Raw genomic sequence first — 23,083 nt, 5'->3', positions numbered from 1 at the left:
AGATATATAATAAAGAAAGTGTGTCTTTGAGTCTCCTTGGGTGGAGCACACCCTTTGTGTACAGTATAAATAGGTAAAGTGACTCAGGGTGAGCTGTGTTTGTTTTGGGTGGAGTTTCGTATGGTAATATTGCAAACCAGGACTTTGGAGAGTTTTATTTCATTCTCCTAAACAGCGGTTTTACACGTATTTAAGCTTGCTGACCGCCCAAAATCAAAGGACCGCCTGCAGCATGAGAAAGCCATATGAAAGAATTCATACTTTGAGAGACTCAACTATGATTTTTATTTTCTCTTTTCAGGCTAAATGTGATTAATTATTAGAGGAGGCCTTTAGGCTGTGAATATTCCTTTTTTACATTTCAAAAACCTTTATTTTACTAAAATATTTGCACTCTAGACACTAGAAAGCATTCTATAAGGAGTGTTCAGCGGCAGTTTATAGGGGCAGTGTTGATGTGTCAATCTGCTCACCAGAGTTTCCTGGCATCTCGGGTCCAATCCGACCCTGGCCAGGCGGACTGGGACTGGACTCCGGTATGGCGTTGTCTTCTGGAGCCTCCGGCGCCACGGGGCCCGCCGCGTTTGGGACTGTGGGAAACAAAAAACACACAGAGAAAGTCAGCCTTGGCAAGCTGCATGCGCTGAATTACAATGACTTGTTCTCGGCAACGGCGCGGATTATTTTTATTATCTTGTGATATATCTTTTATGCAAGGAGAAGGTTATCTTTGCATGTGTTGAAAGCATCTCAGAAGTGAAGATGAAAGCACAAAAAGCGGAAGGACAAGTTAGCGAACGCCTCTGAAACACGCCAATATCCCTGTCCTGCCGTAAAACGAAAAAAAAAAACAACAAGAGCTCACATCTACATCAGCAGCTCCTTCAGCAAGCACTCAGACAGGCCTTTCCAACACTGACACATTCATGAGAGTGTAGGAAACACACATCCATGTGCACACACCTACAATATACTTACAATACACTTAGGCCTGGCAGAATGAGGGTAAAGTAGTTATATATTAACTTTTTATTGTTTTACATTATTCATCACGTTAAAAGGCCATAATATGCCTTATTTATTGCTCTGGCTTTAACTCTGCCTGAAAGAGGCACACTTCTGAAGACGGGACAGGAAGCGAAATGGGGGAGACGAGGAGAAGAGGAAGAGGAGAAGATGAGGAGAAGAGGAGGAGGGGGGGTTGCATAAGCTCTGAAGGGAACGCAAAGGAAACAGACAGTTTATCTGTCTGTCTGCTCTCATTTCAGCGCACACTTTGAAGTCTTTGTGCGGTAAACACTGGTGGGTCCGCACCGTGGTTTTTACAAGGGCAGGGCCAGCAGACAGAAGACAGTTATAAACTATTACCGAGGCCGCTGAGATGGCTTCCACAGCACTCTATCAGATGCCTCTCTATCAGGACCTTATCTGCATCTGCCCGAAGGCCTGCTCAGAGGGGTGTGTGAGAGAAATAAGTGAGGAGGGCGTGTGGGGAGAGGGCAATTTACATCCGAGTCTCCTGTGGCAATTTTGTGTGGCCGTGCATGGGTGTGTGACTGAAGAGCTTCTGACAGTCTAGCGGTTCTATTTCCACCCCAGTTTGGCCAAATCTTGCAGAAATGATTCAGGTGTGGGGCATCTGCTAGATATAAGGCAAGGAAAAAAGACAGAGAGGGAGAGGGATACGCGCTCACAGAGGAGTCCACTTCTTTTCCCTTGTTTTTCTTTGGTATTCGGCTAACACAAACCACACTATTCGCAAATCCGCCTCTATCTTCTCCATGTCCAGACCATCGCATCGCTCCATACTGATTGCGGCAGTGGTGAACCTAGCCGTGAGCTGTTGTGCGTCGTCAATAATTGATGAGAAAAGACAGGAGTGAGAAGTGGGAACATTCGCACATGATCGAGGATATGAGAGGACACGGCGATCTGATTCACTCCCTGCACATAGCCCCCGACTCTGTGTCAACCACTGAGCATGTGCGGGGAGCGTTCTAATGTTCTGACCCATTTTTCGGTGTGTACTGCTGACATTTCCCTTAGCTATGCAGACAGCAACTACCTCAGAACTGCCAACCCGCCAGAAGGAGGGAAGAAGGTGGGGAGGAGTGAGGGTGAGGGAGGGAGACAATGATGGAGCGATAGAATAGAGGGAGAGAGGCAGATATGTTGGGGAGTGAGGTAGAGAAAATGTGAGGCGAAGAGATGCGTGCGAGGCGGTGAGTCAACGTATTTCTAATGAGCCCGGTGACATGTTGTGGTGGAGGGGGAAGAGACTGCTGAGCAGCAACGTTATGTATAAAATATGGGCTTCCCGTATCTCGCCTTCAATCAGTTTCACTTCCCTTTTATTGCTCATTTTTTCATAAAGACAAAAGACAGACTACGGGGCACTTAAAGCACAATTAGATATCGACACGTCTGGGCGCGGAACTTGCCCAAGACAAACGATCCCATACGATTCCAACCCCACGTCGCAGTTAAATATAAAATGTAGGAATGAAAGAAATGCATTTTTTTTTACGCTGGAATGAATGACTAAAATAGAATTCCAAAGTGCAAAGGAGTACAAGTGGACATATGGGAAGATCTTGGGGACTTGGCGAGAGAAACGTGTTGGCATTCGGCTACGGAGATGGAGGAAACGTGAATCAAACACAATGGGCATCTGGGGTCAGAACCAAGCGGAGCCAACGCTCTTTTTTTTTGTTGCTAAAACAAAGCCGAGTGTGGTTGCAGAAGGTAGAGCCCAGGGCAGCAAGTACTGATTAGTCTTTTGAGGAATCTCTGTTTTTACTTAATTGGTCAGAAAACAGTAAAAGACATCTGTAACAAATTTGCCTCAGGTGAAAGGTGATGTTTTCGAACGACTCCTTTTGTCTGACCAACAGTCCACAGGGGAAATATATTGAATTTGGATAAACAAAAGAAAGAAAAATAGCACGTTTTCAAAATTCAGATGCTACAAAAAGGTCCTGACAAATAAGTTAAATACATATCAGCAATCAAAGCTGTTGTGAATCAATTTCTGTCAACAAATTCTTACATTAAAAAAAATATACAAGTATTCTTAGCAAAATGTGCATCAAAACATTCCTAAACAGCTTTATTATCCATTATAGTACATACCAATTTACAGGAGCATGTGTTTTGTATGTAAAATATGACATTTGTAAAGTAATAATATAATATTTTGTTGTAAATTGTAGCAGAATAGGAGTATAAAGTTACATTAAGTGGACCTATCCAAGTGAAGCACAAAATTTTATTATCGTACATCACTGTCGGATAAAACAAACACTTTGAATAGGCTGTGACAGGAGATTAAATTCAACATTTTTCAGAACTTTCTATCATGTAAAAGACAAAGTGCAAGTTAGTTTTTTGCTTAATTGGTCTATTAGTCAGGAAACAGTAACAGATGTCCACAACAAACATCCCATGTCTTCAAAATACTTGTTTTGTGCGACCAACAATCCACGAAAACATTCAATTTGTAAGCATTTTTTACATTTCAGAAGCTACAAAAAAATCCAGACAAGAAATAATCCCACTTATATATATATATATATATATATATAACATCAAAATGTGAATCAAAACTTCAATGCTAACATCCACTGCTAAACACTGTAAAGGTGCATTATCTATTATAATAAATGCTGATTTAGAAGATCACATGTTTTGTAAGTAAAATCTTAAATCTGTAAAGTAACAGTACAATACTATGGTATAAATTGTGGCAGAATAGGAGTATAAAGTCACCATTACATGTCCAGTAACTCAAAAGAAAACTTGATCCTCTTACATCACTGTCACATAAAACAAGCACTTTGAATAGGTCATGACGGGAAATTAAATTAGACATTTTTCAGTACTTTCTATCATGTAAAAGCCAAAAAAAACCTAATTTAATCAAGAAAATAACTGTCAGATTAATGGAAGATAAAAATAACGGTTAGTTGCAGCAGTGCATTTTTCAGGAAAAACAATCACCTAGAAATTGTACACAGCAGCCAAATCAAAGCCGCTGTCAGCGCTCTAATTTCTCATGGCCCTTCTTCAAATAGTTACTGGGTTGGATGGGTACATTAGGCATCAAAAATTCCACCCACAGAAATAGATTTAAAAGTAGTAGCAGCTGGGCCGGCAGCATCTTTTCTAACAAGGTTTTTAGGGCACATTGATCGTGAGTGACAGCTCGCTTTGGACTGTTTTGGGAAATGAGTGCATGGCTCTAGCGAAGTTGAGGAACAGCCCGGAGCCACGAAAACAGACTCCAGCTGAGGCGAACTTTCCTAGAACTTTCCTCGAGTGAGACGTTTCCTTTCAACTTTCATTAACGTGAGAATACAGGTTTATTTTTCTCCCGGTTAATAGCCGAGGTTGAAAAGCCCGTGTTGCCTGCGCTGGTGCAGCCACGTTGTCATTCTGTGGCGGTGTTGCAATCCCAGTGCTGTCGGGATGCTCAAATTGACCTACATGGAAAGATAATGCAATGCCTGTCTGTTGCTGAGATGGTTGTGGGTATTTTTCTCTGTATCTGCTGAATTTGTTCCGACTCAGACCTTGCTAGCATCAGCAGCTTGTTAGCTTCTATTCTCCCACTGGCTGCCAGGATACACTGCTGTCATTCTACGAGCCAACATTCAAATATCTACACACACACAGACATGCACACACACACACACACTCACACACACACGCTGCAGATTCCTCAGCAAGTCTCGGTTTATTTTTGACATGTTGAGATCCCGCTTTTAAGCTGGAATCAGATCATCATGGCGGGCAGATGTTCCTCTCAGATGGTGGTTAGTGTCTCCTTCGGTCAAAACAACCACACTGAGGATGAGGGAAGTGTTTACAGAGTAACACATCTGTGTACTGTACCCTGTCAGATTCAGGATATGGATGTCCACAAATTGAGTAAAACTGCGTATAAAAGTGAAACGTATGATAAAAACCAAATGTTGTGTCCGAGGATATCTAAACAAAGCTTGCTTGTTTACTTCCAGCATTTTTAGATGACTTACCCCGACCATGCACTAACACACCAATTTCAAACACATTTTCATTCCGTGATTGCAGCATGAGAATCACAGCTGAGGAACATCAGAGGTTTTTATTGCAATTTGGAACTGGAGTTGCTCTTCATTTGGTTGTTATTTCTGCGGGATCTCATTTTCTACGCTGCTTGCAAAAACTGTTTGTGGATATAGAAGATTTGGAGAAAAAATAGTGTACACAACTAATAGAGGTGAACAATGCAACAATCTGTCAAGGTATGTGTCTCGTGCAGATCATGATACATATTCCAGGAGTCCAGCTGGAAAGCGGATGGACAACATAAACTGATGGGAATTCAATGGCTGATAAATCAGGCTACTCGATCACAGTGACGCACAAATCCTGAAAATCCAATAGTGCAGTCCATAAAGCAGTCCTAGTTATTGATTTGCAACATTGCATGCAAACGCCTAATCCAACCAGAGATAATAAACAGATAGTTCCGCATCCCACATCTCCACTGCTCATTTGAAAGTGATATTTAAAACATTCATTACTAGCAGCAGTCATTTCAGACTGTGCTGTTGGCAACAATTTATTTTAATGATCCTAATGTTAATTTATATGCACAATAAACGGTTTACAGCTGTTATATACTACGACAAAACATTATAATGTTGTTGCACCCGAACATATTAAGTGTTTATTACAGTATCTATCAAAAACAACTTTATCAAAGTTGTGACCTTAGTTACGCCCTCATATTTTATATGAATTGTACTTTAAAATGGCTAAATCATTAAGTTATTAGCTGTGTTATAATTTATTAACAGAGTAAAATTATATTTAATGTATTTTTTGGGGGGATGACAACTGAGAAAACTCCATCTGCAAATGTAGGTCACAGGATATGGCCTAAAGCTCAGAGAGAAAAGTGAGACTTGAGTTGAAACAAACTAGTCAAACTAGTTTTTTTTTCCTGAGAAAATAGGCTTTGAAAGTCAACTTGTCTTGCAGAATTTTGACAAACATTTATCAGCAAAATTTCCAGATACCTGTAAATAACCTGTACACAATATATTATGTCTATATTCTGATAACTGCTTGTTTTGTAAACTATTTATTATATTTTTAATAATTCGGATTAATGCTACAAAGTGGTAACATTTTGTTATCTTTTTAAGGCACAAAAAATATTGTGTTTTAGTGTACTATGATCGAGCTGCACTTTTACTATGTGTAAATACACTATTGTTCAAAAGTTTGGGGTTATCCAGGCAATTTCATGTTTTCCATAAAAACTCACACTTTTATTCATGTGCTAACATAATTGAACAAGGGTTTCCTAATCATCAACTGGCCTTTCAACACCATTAGCTAACACAATGTAGCATTAGAACACAGGAGTGATGGTTGCTGGAAATGTTCCTCTGTACCTCTATGCAGATATTCCATTAAAAATCAGCCGTTTCCAGCTACAATAGTCATTTACCACATTAACAATGTCTAGACTGTAGTTCTGATTAATTTTATGTTATCTTCATTGAAAAAAGCTGCCTTTCTTGTAAAAAATAAGGAAGTAAGTGACTCCAAACTTCTGAACGGTAGTGTATTCATATAATTTATTTTATTGCTTTTGCATTTATCAATTTATATTATTTTACTTATTTTTTATTTAAATCAATTTAATTTATATTTATTGCTTCAGCAATTTTTCGATTTATATTATTTTACTTATTTTACTTATTTTTTAAACTTGTGATTTCCCTTATTTTTCAATTTAAATTATTTGAATTTATTTTTATTGTTTTAGCAATTTTCTGATTTATATTATTTAACTTATTATAGCAGGGTTATTCATTATGACAAGAATTTTTCACTCAAAATTAGTTTTTCTATTTCAATACATTTCCGTATAATAATTAGCATAAAAATTATGCAACTGAAGGCAAATTATATTAAACTAAAAGCAAATGATGCAAATGTGGAAAACAAAATTTTCACTGACTCCATTCGGTAAATTTTTAATTATGGTTCGCTTGAGATCATTATTTTAGACGGCAGAGTTTTGAAAACAACATCATCACAATGAACTGCAACCGGCTGTCTATAAATAATCAAAATAAAGTAGAGCCAATAAACAAGCCATGTCAAAAATGAGGAAAAACATGAACACCGGGGGCTGGAGTGTTTCATAACACAACTTTACGGTTCCGGAGAGCGGGTCTCGTTGGAGGCTGGTGGCGGACAAAGTCACGCTGGGCACACATAGCGATAAATGAAAATGTCACACCAAAGTGAAACATGGCTTTAAGGCAGCAGCTCTGCATTGTGTTCTACATGTGAGGTGAGCGCACATTTACCTTGCCCGACTTTCATGATGACTTTCATGGCTCGGCTCTTGCACACGCCTCCCTCCCGGTTCTCCAGGCCCTCGACTGTACCGTTGGAGGTTGCTGGAGGCGAGGAAGGGGAGAAAAGAGGGCGGTGGGTGTGTGGGAGGACGAGAAGAAGTGGCGGGTGGATGGGGTGAAGGGGAGAGAAAAGCAGGAGGAAGAGGAGGAGAGAAGATGACACACCGGTTAATGAGCACGTCCATAACGCACAGAACTAATCAATATTTACGACAAGCACTGATTAGCTGTTCCAGTGATTAGCCGTTCTCACCCTCAATCAACCGCCGGCTCCCCTCAACGGTATCTCTCATTAACACAATAAAGTGAAGTCAAATGAATGGAACAACATTAGAGTCTACTGAGGGGTGGCGGGCGCTGAGGTGGAGAGCAGGAACATGGTCAGACCTGCGAGCGTGTGTGTGTGTGTGTGTGGGCATAGTTCAGCAGTGAGACATGCTAGCGAGAGTTCCAGCTGCTTGCCAAGTCCACGAGCAGCTTACTCCCCTTGAGCCACATGTGTCGCTACTTGCTGCGAGTGCGGCAGGCTTAAATGCTTCCCTTAATGTTTGTGCGTGCATGTGTGTGTGTCCATTAACATATTAGAGCATGTGCGAGTGTTTTAGAGTGGGCTCGGACTCGGGCGAGGAGCTCAGGGTCGAGGGTTGTTTATTCAATGTCACAGCCACTTCAGACGCCGTGACACAATTGGCTCGTCTATTTTAGGGCCCATGATAATGACCTAGGGAGACAGAGTGTGACTCTGACCTTAGCACTGAGCAGCAAAACGCGGCGCTGTGTGTTTCTATGTGTGTGTGTGTGTGTGTGTGGGCGCATACGATGGCAGCTCTAAATTTGGAATTCCCCAAATGATCTCCATCTCCGCTTAGTCTGCTGTTTCAACTTAGTCCCTTCCTCTGAAATGCTTTTGTTTCTCTTCCTCGCATTCTATCCGTCTTGGTCTCTCTCTCTCTCTGTTTTTTCACTCACTTCATTTTCTGTCTGCTCTATCTGGCTCTAGCCCTCCCTCTTCCCTCCCTCTTAACTCAATGACCATCTCCCTGGGTGATTGCTTCAGATGGCACCCTCATTATGATGAGATAGTCTTGGAGAGGGTGCTTATCTAATGATGACACAAAGAGAGACAGACTTGGCTACAGGCAGGGGTCTGGGTGGGTCCAAACAATGCACTGCAAACATTCAAATACTTGCCGGCGTGATGTATCAATGTTTCTACATGCGTTTTCTTGTTATAAACTGTTGTTGAATCAAGCGGCGTTGAAATCTGGCTCTGCAGCTACGGGAAAAAAAAAGAAGAAAAAGCTCATCTAGTTGAATCATGCCCTGTCATTCCTAAGTATTATTAATGTTGACATTTTGTTGCCCTGTGGGATTTCGGCTTTGTACTTGAGCGAAATTGAAGAAAAGCAAGTAATGAATTGCACTAATATTATGTTACATTATCAGATCTGAGTCGGGCTCCGATTTACAAGAACCACAACATTTTTGTTAGTGTGGCTGCAGTACGTGATAATTTGTGAGAATGGTTGTGATAACATCATGTCAGGGAGCTCTTTCGGCAAAATCCCCCTGTGGTAGACTCAACACGACCGAGCGAGCCGGACTCTGAAATATAGACGAGGGGCCAGCAGAGCCGAGGGCCGCGTAGGGGAGAGGGGGGAAAAAAAGGAAAGGATTTGAAATTTACGTGGGGCATTAATGTGAATGAACACTCAAGGCTAAGTGAGTCTTATGATTTATGTAAAGTCTATGCAGGGAGCATGTCTCCTCTAAAGGGAACATCCAAAGACAGAGAGGTGAACAGGCCTGGTTCCAGTCTCGCCGGCTGCACCGTCTCCCAGCCCTGAAAGGCCCAGACGCTGCCACAAGTGTTAACCTCATCCTGCCATTTTCCACCCAATTTCTTCTCTTCTTTCAATTTTTAAATTTCCAGGGCAAGGTTATACAAAAATGAGCTCTTTGAAGATCAAGCTCAAAGGCGCTTGAATAATCTGACTAAGAGTGAGCGTCATGCTATGAATTTTATATCCACTCAGGGAGAGCAAATCTTCTCAGTGTTAACTTGCTTCTGTCATCTAAATTAACTATTCCTTCAGGCTGGCTGAACAGGCTCCTGCATTACCGATGTGGCATGATGATAAGTTGGCCCTCCGAGGCTTGTGTTTAGCCCAACAACTGAAAGGGAGCTGGATTTATAAGGAGATGATCACTTTATATGTTGTTTGTATTCGGGCCATTTAAGACGTCAAATAATTCAAGCTTTTGCCGCGGCGCTGGAAATTCATAATCCGATTAACTGTGTCCAATTTTAACCACATTTCCTTATGTGGATCCGTCTCTTAAGTGCTATTCAAGATCAACGGCACAGACAACTGTTGAGTGCATTTAAAAATGCGCAGTGGCTCTTTAAACAATAAAACATGCAGGCCGTTAAACAGCAGCGGGCTTTGCTGTATTTGCCATTTTACCTTTCCTTGATATCACTGTGTACACATCTATCATGTCAGGGATGACATAAAAAAAGTGCCAGCCATGTTTCTCAAAGTCTCTAACCCTACTCCACAACAAGGACACACTGCCAGCTTTTTTTTAAATCTAAAAGCCTCTCACTCACTCTATCTCCCCTTCCTCTCACTCAATTTTTCCTCCCTCTCTCTCCCTCTCGTTTCATCCCCGCATGCTGACGTTAATCCAAATCTGGATTTCCAGATATTAAAAGGCCGACGGTCATGTCATGTTTTGGAAAGAGGAAACTTGGGAATTGGGTCTTCCTGTGTGTCTCGGCGGGGATAAAAACACAAGGGGATAAAGCAACGACAGGACCAGGAACAAAGAAACTCCCAGTCTGCTGCTAATGATTTAGTGGAACAAACTGGTTCAGCGTTCGCCGTCCGGAATACCAAAAGAACTGGTCATTGCATGAAGGAATGTTGCTTTTTTTTTTTTTTAATAAAGCGGTCGGCTCCAAAGAGGGTTTTTGTATGATTTAAGGCCCCTCTTTGTGGGTGTGGATCATTGGCCACAGAGTGACTAGTGGGAGAACAAAAGATCTACAGCTGCTGAAGTCATAAGAGGAACCAGGTGCCAAATGTTGATGTTGGGAAATATCTACAGTACAAATGCATCAGCCAAGAGGAAGCCTTACAGGGGAAAGAGCTGGCCCGAAAGAAAGGCTCCTGTTCCAGTGCTGCACACATAGCACTGCTGCACACATCACCTAAAGCGTAACACATTAACATACAGATGTGAATGTACACTCTAAATACACCGGTGCGCGAAGATTTCACAAGGACATTTGGGGTAGAGCGGCAGACTGCTCCCCGAGGTGCTCCGAGGAGAAGAGTGGGAGATGTGTGAGAGATGCAGTGCTGACTGGCCAAGACAACACTAGCTAAGGCTAGAGTGCGATGTGGTGGTCTATATTTATTCTCAGGTCTGCTAAATGAGGTCATTCAGGTGGTCCTGCTGAATACATTCCCCATCTCCATCATGAATCATCTGCTGCTTATTATTCCTGTCCAGCCCAGGGGGCTTGCTTTCATACAGCGCAATGGGGAGGTGTGTGCGTGTGTGTGCACGCGGTCCAGTGTCTATACGTGCGCGTGCACACTCGCATGCGCAACATCTGCCCAAAGCGACGAACGAGGGGGATAGATAGAGCCCATGTGACAGACAGAGAGCAGGTTGTTTAATGAGAAAGTGGATGAGAGGTGACATTCATTGGCTACCTTTCACACAGCGTCGCCCCCACCTCCTCCTCCTCCTCCTCCTCCTCCTCCTCCTCGCTCATTCTCCACAGCATTCAGACTTCCATTTAGCAGGCACCGGGTAGTCACAGTAACCACCAGTAATAATGTCCACATTTTCCCAAAAAGCAGCTAAATACATAAACAGGCACAACCACCATCTGATCACTCACACTTAGCATCAAGGCAAAAAAAAACAAAAAAACACGAGAGCTTTTTCATCCACTCCAGGCAAAGCAGGGAGCTACACACAGTCGTGTCAGGTATGTGTGTCTGCATCAAACAGAGCGTCACAACAGAAATGGCTATTTCTCATACCTGCGATTTTTCCTATCTTGGTTTTTGTTTACATTAGCGGACCTGAACCGAAGTGCTGAGAAGGGAAAGAGTCTATTTGCACAAAATATTTCACCCCTGAATGAGCACAGAGAGGGTTAGATTAGGTTTATGTGCCTGATTCCTGAGATAACCCTCCCCAGCAGATCTGGCATGCATGCAAGAATGCACGTGCACACACACACACACATAGACACACACACAAACACATACAGAGTGAGGTTGGCAGACTGGAATAATACTGGGGATCTAGATGTTTGCACTTTGAACCTTTTCTAATCCAGAGTATTAGGGCATGGCTAAAGCCTGATTATGGTGGAATGAAATGGATCTAAATAGATGTCCCAACCCATCAGCCTTCCATTTCTTTGTCCTAGAAATAGAAATGGAAATCAGTAATCAACCTCCAACCTCTCGCTCGCCATCTCTCCCACGTAGCCTCCTCTGCAGGTTTGGTGAGAGCAAAGAAAATTCATTCAGACTTTTCATATCACCGTAGATGAATTAAGGTGCTCTGAGGTTGGCCGACGGTTTTCCTCACACTCCCTTTCAATAATAAAACTTGGCAGACAATATAAAATTGTCATATCTTTCGATGCTAGACGTGCACACTTTTCATGCTACTTTGGAAATATTGAATTCAGGTCGGAAGAAAAGCGGTTGTGAGCAATGAGGGCGGACACAGCTGATTTTCTCATCTGGGTGTTTAACCTTTTTCTGTGTTTCACCGTTGCAGTGGATCTCACGAAACCGCGTGCCGCCCATTCCTCGGGAGCCACTTCGCTGCCGGTGCACGGTAAACAGGTAGCAGCATTAGTGTCGAGGCTTAAGGTGGTATAAGCGGCCCAGAGCACACAACTGTTGCTCAGCTCGGTGCTTCGGTATACAGCCAGAGGGGGAGCTCCTCTCCTGCCTCCTGATTACACTCCCCTCTCTAGACTGCACGCACACACACAAATGTAACCACACTTGAAATGGTTGCAAAAATATATATATATATATATATATACAGCCGTGTAAGCACCCAGGCCCACAGAAGTGAACACAGATGAAGCAACACATACACACACAAATATATATTCGCACACACACAGACACACACACACAGTTGGGGTGAATGTGTAGCCAGAAGATCAGGCAGGACTTAAGAGCTCCTCCGGCACCAAAATTACAGGGTACCTCTAAATCCTCCCAGCAGAGAGCACTATGGGATAGTGTGGGGGTGAGGGTGGGGAGCAGGAGGGGTGAGGAAGGGTGAGTAGTGCTGTGTCGGGGCGGAGGTGTTTAGTGAGAGAGAGAGAGAGAGAGAGAGAGAGACAGACAGAGAGGGGAAGGAAAGAGGAGTGCGGAGGGTGAGGAGGAAGAGGGTGGGAGGGAGGAAGCAGGAGATTTCTTTTTTTTTTGGAAGACGAGAGAGGGAGTGTGTGTGCGAGCTGGAGAGGGGTGAGACTTGATCTGTCTGAAGAGTGCTCGCATGCGAGAGAGTGTGTGTGTGTGTAGGGGTTTCAGGATGGGCGTGCGTGCATACGCCGGTGTTGGGAATATGGAAGGAGGTGATGAAGTGAGGAGTTGAGAGGAGGAGGAGGAGGCGAGCTCAGTTTGGAAAGAAGAAGAAGTGGGAGGTGATCTCTCTCTGTGAAGCAGAGGAAGCATGTGTGTGTGTGTGTGTGTGTGTGTGTGTGTGTGTGTGTGTGTGTGTGTGTGTGTGTGTGTGTGTGTGTGTGTGTGTGTGTGTGTGTGTGTGTGTGTGTGTGTGTGTCTGCCAGCTTGCTTCTCTCTCACTCACACTCACTGTTTCTCGTACACTCTCCCCAAAGTCTCCAGTTGTGTGTGTTTTGGCCTCCGTGCAACAATGTGCTTCTTAGCAGCTCTGTGTCCAGTTGTGTGTGTGTCAGTTTTAATTTCTATGCCTGCATGTATACAAATGTTTAGGGAATATGTTCATTTTCCGGTTTTGTTATCGTGCGTGCGTGTGGTCCCTGCACATCAGTCAAGACAGTCCCAGATTACTGAGCCAAAGGTTGGGCATTATGGAGTCGGCAGCACTGGGCCGGTGCTTCAAGACTACTTATGACAGCTTTTAACCTCTGCAGAGGACCTGTCAGCAGCTCCCAAACTGTCCACGTGTGTGTGTATATCTGTACTAGACTCACGGCCTGCAGTCACGGAGAGCTTCTGCATCATTTAGCCGCGGGTGTCTGCGTGTCACCTCTGTGGCGGATCCAGCGGGGCAGAGCTTTTACACCGCTGCACTTTCCATTCTCCATTTCCCAACTCAGCATGCTGCAAAACCTTGTGCTCCCCGACACAGCACAAAACTTCCCCCACGTCTCTGCACTCCCAAAGACGGGGGATGACATTGTCCCGGCGTGCACGCATGCCGCAGAACACGCGCATAAGGTAGGAAGCGCACACGGGAGGACTCTCGCATACACACACCCACGCCCACGCACAAACAAGCAAAAGTACACACACGGTGCAGGCCGTCTGTCGGATCAGTAGGAGATAAAGGATGCAGAATAACAGGAGGACCTTGGGGAGCAGAGCAAGTCATCTGTCTCAAACACGAACAGACTGAGCGCACTCCAACATGACATGATGTAGACAGACTCATCTTAGAGCACATCGCATCCTGAACCTTTCTCCTGCCCTCCCTCACCCATCCATCCACTACAACAAGCACACATACACACACACAAGCACACAAACTGAACGAGGCCTGCTCAAAATGTGCCAGCATGCTTCTAAACGTACATAATCTGACAGGTGTGCACCGGGGGAGTGCAGAATTTTGAACGCAGTCGATTGGCACAATAAAACGGTGCAACCTGAGGGTGGGGGACTAATATCTTCTAATACTATAAGCTGTTGCATACAGCATTAAAGTTATGAGAAGCAGTGACAGCACCCAAAGCATCCAATATTAATTTCATAACCACATCGACTGTAAAATTCCAGCCTGCTGCTCCTAATGTGGAACATTTTTAGATATTAGCCATTCCAACTATAACCGGCTATAATATATTCTGTTGTGTGGAGAAGTTGCCCACACAAACCTCCCTAATGACAGAGTACCTAATTGGCAGTAATGGCTCTTTTCACTGATATCATCGAGCTGCAGCCGCTGCAAAACCTCAGCAGTTTTAACAGAAATCCTTTGCGGAGTACAAAAAAGCTGGGGGGTAAAACAGCCCGAAGGAACGGACTGCAGTCATTTATTCGCTTCGGATGACCAGCAGCTGTACACATTTAAACTCAACCATTATGAAATCCGCTTGTTATTTCTCTTTGTTTGCTGTAAATGTAGCTGCCCATCAATTAGACAATTATTAAAAGAAAAAAACTGGCACAGCTCTAGTAGGAACACACACATTAACACCCTTGAATACACAAAATGAACAGGTGAACAAACACAATGTGAGTGGTGCACACACACACACACACACACGAACACACACACACACACTTGCCTCTGAACTCCCCTCCCAGACAGTGCATCATTTGACTAATAGCAGCTGAAATGTTGCGTGTTCAGAGAAATAAGCAGAGGAGAAACTAGGTCAGCGAGAAAAAACTGGCATTTCACCTTCCTATTGGTCAGAGCTAAAGGTTAGGAGGGATGCAACACATGCTGGGCCGCACACACACGCATGGACACACTAACGCAAAAGCTAAAGGTTAATATGGGAGTTGCTGAAATACTGTTTATCTCATTCTTAGCCGTATGTGTGCACAAGGCTCGATTGTGCGTTCATGTGAGCGGCGAACAATGAACTCACAGTTTCATCCCTGTTAAAGACAGAGGGGAGTTCTATATTAATGTTCCAATCATCTCATCAGCCCCCCCCCAACCCCTCCAATCAGTGAAACAGAAGGCGAGATGCCCATTTTTTTCAGCCAGTTGCCCATTAATCCACATGAGCAACAACCAGTGAACATGGCTGCAACTCCGGCGTTTAAATTCTTACTTTCATTTAACTCATGACAGCCTCACAAAGCTTCTGATCCACCCTCATTTGTTATGAGGAACTGCTGTTAAGCTGACTGATCACTTACTGTTACTGCTCCAAATAATAATAAAAAAAAATCCTCCCTTTGCCACATCCTCTGGTCATGAAGATCCCGCGAAGTTACACACAAAGAAATGGAGCGTAATATTCAATTTTCATTCTCTATTAACCAGCCGCTTTCTACTGGGGAGAGCCGGGGAGACGCCAGGAGAAACGACGGTGGACAAAAGAAACGAGAATCTGTCGAGAATTTACCTGCTGCTGATGAGCAACGGCGAGACACGTGTCAAAACATTTTGTGACAAATCATAAAGTGAACGTGTGGGATGAATAACATCATATGACAAAAAGGGATTCAATATTTGAATTTTATTTACTACACTGCAAATAAGAGCTTCATTCACTTATCTACTTATTTACCTACAATAAATTGCATTATTCATCTCTCCCACCTTGCTGAAGCACTAAAAAATGGGCCGACGTATTCGGTCAGGGATGTTGTAATTATGTGACTGCGTGTGGCTTTTATGGAATAAACACTGAACCAGTGGAGGGCAGCTACGTACAGTAGCCATTAACCTTGATTGTACTCTCTTTTGGATGTGTAGACGGATAGCTGCAGACACTATGGATGTAGAATTGTTTTAAATTACTACTATGCTAATATACTTCTTTATAGTCCAGTCTGTGCTATTTCATTCTATGTTTTCTATGCACGTCTGTGTGGAAACAAATTCAAGGCTGAAGCTGTGACTGCCTTTAATTCCTTTAAATGAAGCTTGTGTGTCATGATTCACACACAAAAAAAGAAGTAACATGGGAAAAATGTAGTTTCTCGACAGCAGAAATGAATCGTTTCTCCCTTATCCCTTTAAGCATCTTGTGACCTTTCAGATTTTTCATGGGGCCACTTGTTGGGTCACTTGTTGGCACATCAGAGAGCTGATTATTTCATGGGTCCCTGAGTTCTAATTTAAGTTGCATACATCAAAAAGGTAGGAGAGCTAGGTAAGAGAAAACTATATCTCTGCTATATCCATATCAGTGGTACTGAAAAGTGACAGCATTCACTCGCATTCAACAAATAGACTTTTAATGCAAAGCAAACCACAGTCTTCTAAGCTCCTTATTTTTGTAATAAAACTTAACAGAGTACAACGTCTGATTAGCCTATTATTTTGCCCATGAAATGCCTTTGTATTAATCTGAGCCTATTATAAATCCCAGGAGTTATTTTCTCAGAAACATCCAGTAACAGCCACATTAGCGGGTGGTACTGCTATTGTCAGGATACACATGTGTAATCAGCTGACAGATGTACACAGAAGGTCTCTTAGCAAGCTTGTTCCTCAGCAGGAGGCTCCCTGAAGTTTCCGTCTTGCTTCATTTGCACTGATAATCACACGAGGTGAACCACGGTTCACTCGCCAAATCCCAGCTGATGATAAAACTGATCCTCTCCGTCTTTTCTCTGCCCTTTGCGGTCGTCTACAAAGGTGACGCGAGACTGTGGACTCTGGAGAGGAGTCTTCGATCTGCCTCTAAAGGTCCATGAGTTACAAATCAGCCTGCGCTGCCTGATAAAAGAACCGCTGGGACGGATCGGAATGTGGTGAGAGATATCAGTGGTATGTCAAAGGCCACAAGGCTCCAAAAATCTAGACTGACTGAGGAGGTAATCTATGAGTAAACATCCCCCGAAAGGCAAACCAGAGCCAAAGCAATGGAGCGAGTTAACAAACATAAATGGTGGTGGAAAAAAATATCCTAAAAGCCTTCAGCTCTCAGTAAGAAATGTGCTTGCAGGTGCCATGTGTGTCTATGTGTGCATTTATGCAAATTTGTGAGACGTGTAATGTGTGTGAGGCTGCTGTGTGTCTACGTGGAGCTCCTACACTGCATCCATTCATCCTCCACAGAGAGAGCAGCTTCATTTTCACTGACCTTTTCAATCTGGCCTCCAGAAGAGAGTTATGACAACTGAGCCAGCCTTGTGTTTCCTCGGCACAACAACACACATCAAAGACGGGGAAACAAACAAACAAACAAACAAACAATAACTCTTACCGCGGGCTCAGCGCTCGCCATCTCAAACAGGCGATGCAAAACAAACCCGGTAAAAGTGGGAGGGAAGCGTACGGAGACGCGGTATGCAAGGAGAGACAAGGTGAGTGCAGTGATGCAGGTGAGGAAACAGCCTTCAGGCTAATGACCCAGCCTGTGTGATGAACAGGTCAGAGCAACATAAAGATGTAAGCGCGCACCTAATCATTTCTGCCGGGTCGGTTGTTTTTATCTACTAATTGCTACAAGCTGCATTAGAAACAGAGGTTGCAGCAATCAGGGATTGACATTTTTTGCTTGATAAATGCCTCGAACGAGGAACTGGCAAATTGTTTGAGTACTAGAGAGATTAGACGGATAGAAAAGACAGCGAGATGGGCAAAGAGAGAGAGAGAGAGAGAGGGAGAGAGAGATGTCAGGGACCGAGCGAGAGATAGAGAGTGTACTTGTTATAGAGGAGAGAGTAGATGTCAGTCCATCTGTTGTCCACAAAAACAAAATCTGTAAAAGGAAGAACAAAGGCAGAGATAGAGCACGGCGGAGAGAGAAAGAGAAAGGACAGTGCACAGGTGTGTGGGCGTGCACGTGTCCCTGTGACCGTGCACGCGTGTGAATTATTGCACGCGAATGTGTATGTGTGAGCCTGTGTGCCTGAACCCTGGGGGAATCTCCTGTACCTGCTAACATGGAGGCGACTGAACAAAGCTGACTGCAGCCAACATGGGACCCAAATCAGGGCAGCTCTGATGCACACAAACACACCAACACTGAGAGGCTTGTGGTGACACACACACAGACCGATATTTAGTGGATAGAGGCTCTAATGTAGCTGATGTGTAAAGCACCAGAGCTCCAAGCGCTGCCTTCCAAACCACAGCGAGGCTTCAGAGGCCAGGCTGCAACACAAGAAGCAGGAAAAGACACACTTTTCCCTCCCTTCCCCTGTTATTCACCAAAACCCCAATCAGAGCGCACAAGCCGACCACAGAGAAAATACTGCTGATTACATCCTAATACACACAAAGCCGGCAGTTGACGCACATATGCAAACATGCGCAAACACACACACACACACACACACACACACACGCACACGCACTGATTACATCCTCTCTGGTGCTCCTCTCTCCTCATCCCTGGTATCGGTTACACGGTAAAGCCACGCTGATCGAGGATCAGTGTTTTTTGGCACGGGGCGCTGAAAGAGTTCAGGAGCTTAACCTCCAGTCCGACGGCGGAGAGAGACAGAGGCTCCGGACCCCCGTGCCCCCAGCACAAATAAACAGATACAACACAAAAATGTCTGGCAGACTCGAAACAATTTCCTGAAGGATCTGTCACTGTGCAGGAGGGATGGGAGGAGGTGGGGTGAGAAGGGGGAGAGGAGAGGAGAAGTGGGGAGATCTAAGGAGGAAAGAAAATAGGTGGAATGGCAGAGGCAGACGGAGAGCACGATTAAGTTGCAGGAGGAAAAAAAGGAGGGAGAAAAGAGGAAGAAATTGGACCCGTGGGTTTGGAACGGGAGGTAAAATTGTGCCGCCGCCGCCGCCTCTGAAATCATCAAGTCGCCGCGAGAGGCAGCCCGAACTCAAACACAACACGTATTTGTTTGAAGGTATTTTTCCTCTTCAGCATTCATCCATCCATCCAGCATGCACAAACTCCCGACAGCGCGCACGTTTACACCCGTGGGACTGCTGACTGAAAATATCTCGTGCTCAGTTAAGCTACAGTTCTCTTGAATGTGCATTAACAAATGCACAATGCAGACAGCAGCCTCTATTAGGCCGGCAAATTTGTGCTGAGAGATGGAGGACGGATGTGTGCGAGCACATTGTGTTTTTGTGCGAGCATCTATTTGCATGCTAGAGTGAGCTTATGAGTGTATATATATATATATATATATAAATGTATATATATATATATATATATATATTTGAATTTGCTTATGTGGCTTCGTGCTTATTTATGCCTGTGTGTTTGTGCACACACACGCCTCCTGTGTGTTTGTCTGCTCCTGTTACTGTGTTTGTGTGCCTGCGGTCGTGCTGGAATGGAACATGGACATTTTGCCACTGAGCTGAATTCACAGAAACGGGCTTGGTCCTGGCCCTGCAGAGCAGTATTTAGACTCTGTATTTATGCGTTGGACAACCACAGCAATCTCTATCACCGCCTTGTGATTCATGTTTGTTTGCTCTGCTCGACGCTGATTCAATTCCATCAAGAAGCTCCTCTTTTATTTCCTCTGTTTCTTGCTCCCCCAAAACGCTTTCCACAGAAATGTTCACGCCATACCCGGTCAGAGTTTCATCAGCCACCCCTCATCGTAGCTGACCACGCATGCAGTGGTTTCCATAGCGAGGATGCGACATTAAAACTAACAACCTCTATAATTATACATCCATATTTCTCCGATGAGTTTGTGTAAACAAGCCCGGGCTCCAGCTCAGGGAGGCGGACTTCTTGGCAGGCCCTGGCTGAGGGTGCCACTGAATGGCTGTCGGAAAACAAAGCCATTTCAGAGTGTGCCTTGGAAAAGACAAACCACTGTTCTAGAGATGGTGGAGAGGGAGAGCAAGCTCCATCTGACAGAGAGCTGTGATTTGAGCTTAGCTATTGGCCGGAGAAGAAAGACACTGAGAATATGTGTTGTTGGCAAAGCAGAGGGCAAACAACCTCAGACATCTCAGATGGAAAAGGAAATATGCATTTGCAGAGTGTTTTAGATTATGGTCTTTCATTGTTTGTTTTTTTTATAAAGCAACACACCATTGTCCGATACAGTTTTCCTTACGGAGAATAATGCTCATCTTCTCGTGTCCTACATTTACTTTTCCTAATCACCATGGACTCCAAACATGCATCTATCCAGCAGTCTCAACATGTCTCCTCTCCTTTTGCCTGAAGCTATTTCAGGGTTGCAAAACCACAGAGATGGTTTTTAGCATAGCGAATGGAATTAAAAGAAAAAGAAACCCAGGAAGCTACTTTTAACAATCGAAAATCGCTCAAAGAGAAAGAGCTGCTCGACAAATGACTTTGTCAGTTGAGAGCAGGAAAACAAAAATCAACGGTGTTGTTGTTTCAGAGTTAGCTCTCTGCGGTTTTCTCGCGGTCTGCGTGCTGAGAGGAGATCTAAGTTATCAGTTAACAAAAACGACTCGAACACAGGCTTCCCACAGCAGCCTGCAAACACACACACTCAACTTTGTAACGCGAGACGAGAATAATGGAAATAGAAACGGATGGTTTAAGGAGTGCAAACGGGGGGTGACATCGTAGCAAAGACAGAGAGGGAGGCCTTGCGTGCAGGATAAAATATTCTAATAAGATAAGCATGGAGCACAGCCGAGGAGGGATGAGTGTCTGCGTTTGGAGATGCACGAAGCAGACTAATTGAGATGAATACATGAATATATCAGCTTCATCTAGCAGCGACGGGTTCAGTCGTAACCAATGGTTACCATTCACTTGTACAGCCACGTGAGCCGCCCTCCCTCTAAAAGAAAGTCCTCACGCGCCCCCTCCACCCCTCGATCCCCCCCACCCCTCCCTCCACTCTAAACAAACTCCTCTGTAATAAACGAAAGGCAATAACCAGCGACAATAACGCTGTGCCTGCTAACCCTCTCTGAATGAAATATCCAAAGGAGAAGTAGCAGAGGCAGCCTGGATAGATTTGCAAAGCAAGCAGAAAGTCATATATTACACTGGCACTCTAATAAACACTGGGCTATATTCACTCACGGGGGGCGTTGGGGGGAAGGTGGTTAAATCTCCTTATCCTCGGTCGTTCTGTTGGGTCGGTGTTAACCTGACCTGTTAGCTGGGTTTACTTTGAAAATGATATCCGTTAAGGCTTACTGCTAGCTGCTTAAAACACCAATCAGGAGCATCAATGACAAGTCACTCAAGTTTTTTCCCAGATATTCTACGTCAATCTTCTTCTTAAAATCTCTACTTACAATAACTCACTGATTGAAAACATGCAATCAATTTGTAAATTAATAACGGTAGAATCAAAGGATGTAAAATAATAACTTATCCTTCATAAATGAGACCCTTCTTGGAGATTTTAGGATTTTTTTTATCCTCTTGATTGAAATGCAACATTCTGAAACCAGACTGATAAAAATGTTTACCAACAATACAAATGATTATTTCAGGTTCCGTTAGTGATTTTTAACGTCTGCACTCTGACAACTGTGCAACACATCAAACAAAAACATCCTTTGTTCCCCACTCATTGTAAGTATGTGGGAGAGTCCATAATCGATGCAAAAGGAAAATCCTGCACAGTGTCTCTCGCTTGTAATTAAAATACTTCAGCGTGATTTTGCAGAGGGAGGTTACCAGATGTTAACAGTTATCGTTTCTCAGCAGAAATGTATTTAATTGCGAGGCGCGAATGTGTGAGTTATTTGCATCTCTATAATCTGACAATCAAAATGCCTTCGCCTGTTTTCGAATGCTTCGACAACCGCCTTCCAAGTAGCTGTGATTTGATTATGATAATTTTATGTTAACTTTAAAAGATGACATTTAACACTTTTTTTCTAATCAGATTAGTGTTATTGCGCCACATCAAATCGAGGTACACGCCTGCGAGTGTTTGTGTTTGGTCGACTGAGCCTTCATTTGTATGTGTGTGTTCGCGCTCATGAACTCCCGCTGCATTATTAAAGCGAGTACCTGCGTGGGAGAGCGCGTGTGCACATATGTTAGAGTGTTTATGTGCTCACAAATGTAGGGCAGGGGAGGATCTTGTGATCGGCTGCAGCCGGGCCAGGGATTTCAACCTTGACCTTCAACTCCCTCAAGGGCATATAAGAGGAGAAGAGGCTGACTTGTTAAGGAAAAGAAGATAGCGGGTATTGCCCAGGGGAACAGCATTTCTTTAGGGTGTATTTGGAAGGATGGATGTAGAATGTGTAGGTTGCAGAGGAAAAAATAACAGATATAGAAGCGAGCCCACGCTAAAAAGAATGAATGTTACTGATATGCAGCATGCTCCTAACCTTAATCCTATCAGGTGTGTGCACCGCAAAAAGATCATCCCACAGTGTCAAACGCGCTTTGTCAGATATTTTCTTATCGCCACTGTTTTTCTAATACAGGGGTCAGCACCTGTGTTCCACAAATCAGGAAATAAACACCATTTTATTCTCACATAGTAAAGTGTGTGCATGTCCTGAATAAACAACTGGTGGGAGTTCCACTGGATTTACCTCCAAAGTCAAAGAAACTAAGAGGAAAAATCAACTCAGCTGCTGCTAGCTGCTGGTGGGCATTATGCGTTCCTGTGAAACAATCTTCAGGAGGTGAGACAGCATGTGCTCCACTGCGGCTGTGTTCTAGCGGGGAAGTCGTTGTGTGTCAGAGTCCACGACGGTACACTGCGATGGAGAGTGACAGCTGTCAGGAGGGATCAGGCTTACCCTGCCCGCTACACAGGAAATCAAGGCAGAAGAGAGGAGCATGACGACAGGCTGCCTCTGTT

The 23,083-nt window shown here is 43.9% G+C and overlaps 1 protein-coding gene across 1 annotated transcript in view; it reads right to left on the bottom strand.

Annotated features, from left to right (window-relative positions):
• Window positions 1-23,083, bottom strand: part of efnb1 (ephrin-B1) — a 62,017-nt gene that overhangs the window by 6,003 nt on the left and 32,931 nt on the right. The window contains exons 3-4 of the mRNA XM_022206857.2: window positions 7,374-7,466; window positions 474-590 (exon numbers count right to left, since the gene is read on the bottom strand). Of these exons, the coding sequence (XP_022062549.1) occupies window positions 474-590; window positions 7,374-7,466 (210 nt within the window). The remainder of the gene's footprint in view (window positions 1-473; window positions 591-7,373; window positions 7,467-23,083) is intronic.

The sequence above is a fragment of the Acanthochromis polyacanthus genome, chromosome 10, assembly GCF_021347895.1.
Source record: "Acanthochromis polyacanthus isolate Apoly-LR-REF ecotype Palm Island chromosome 10, KAUST_Apoly_ChrSc, whole genome shotgun sequence".
NCBI lineage: Eukaryota > Metazoa > Chordata > Actinopteri > Pomacentridae > Acanthochromis > Acanthochromis polyacanthus.
Note: the sequence above shows the minus strand (reverse complement) of the source record. Positions and strands in the feature narration are given on the sequence as shown.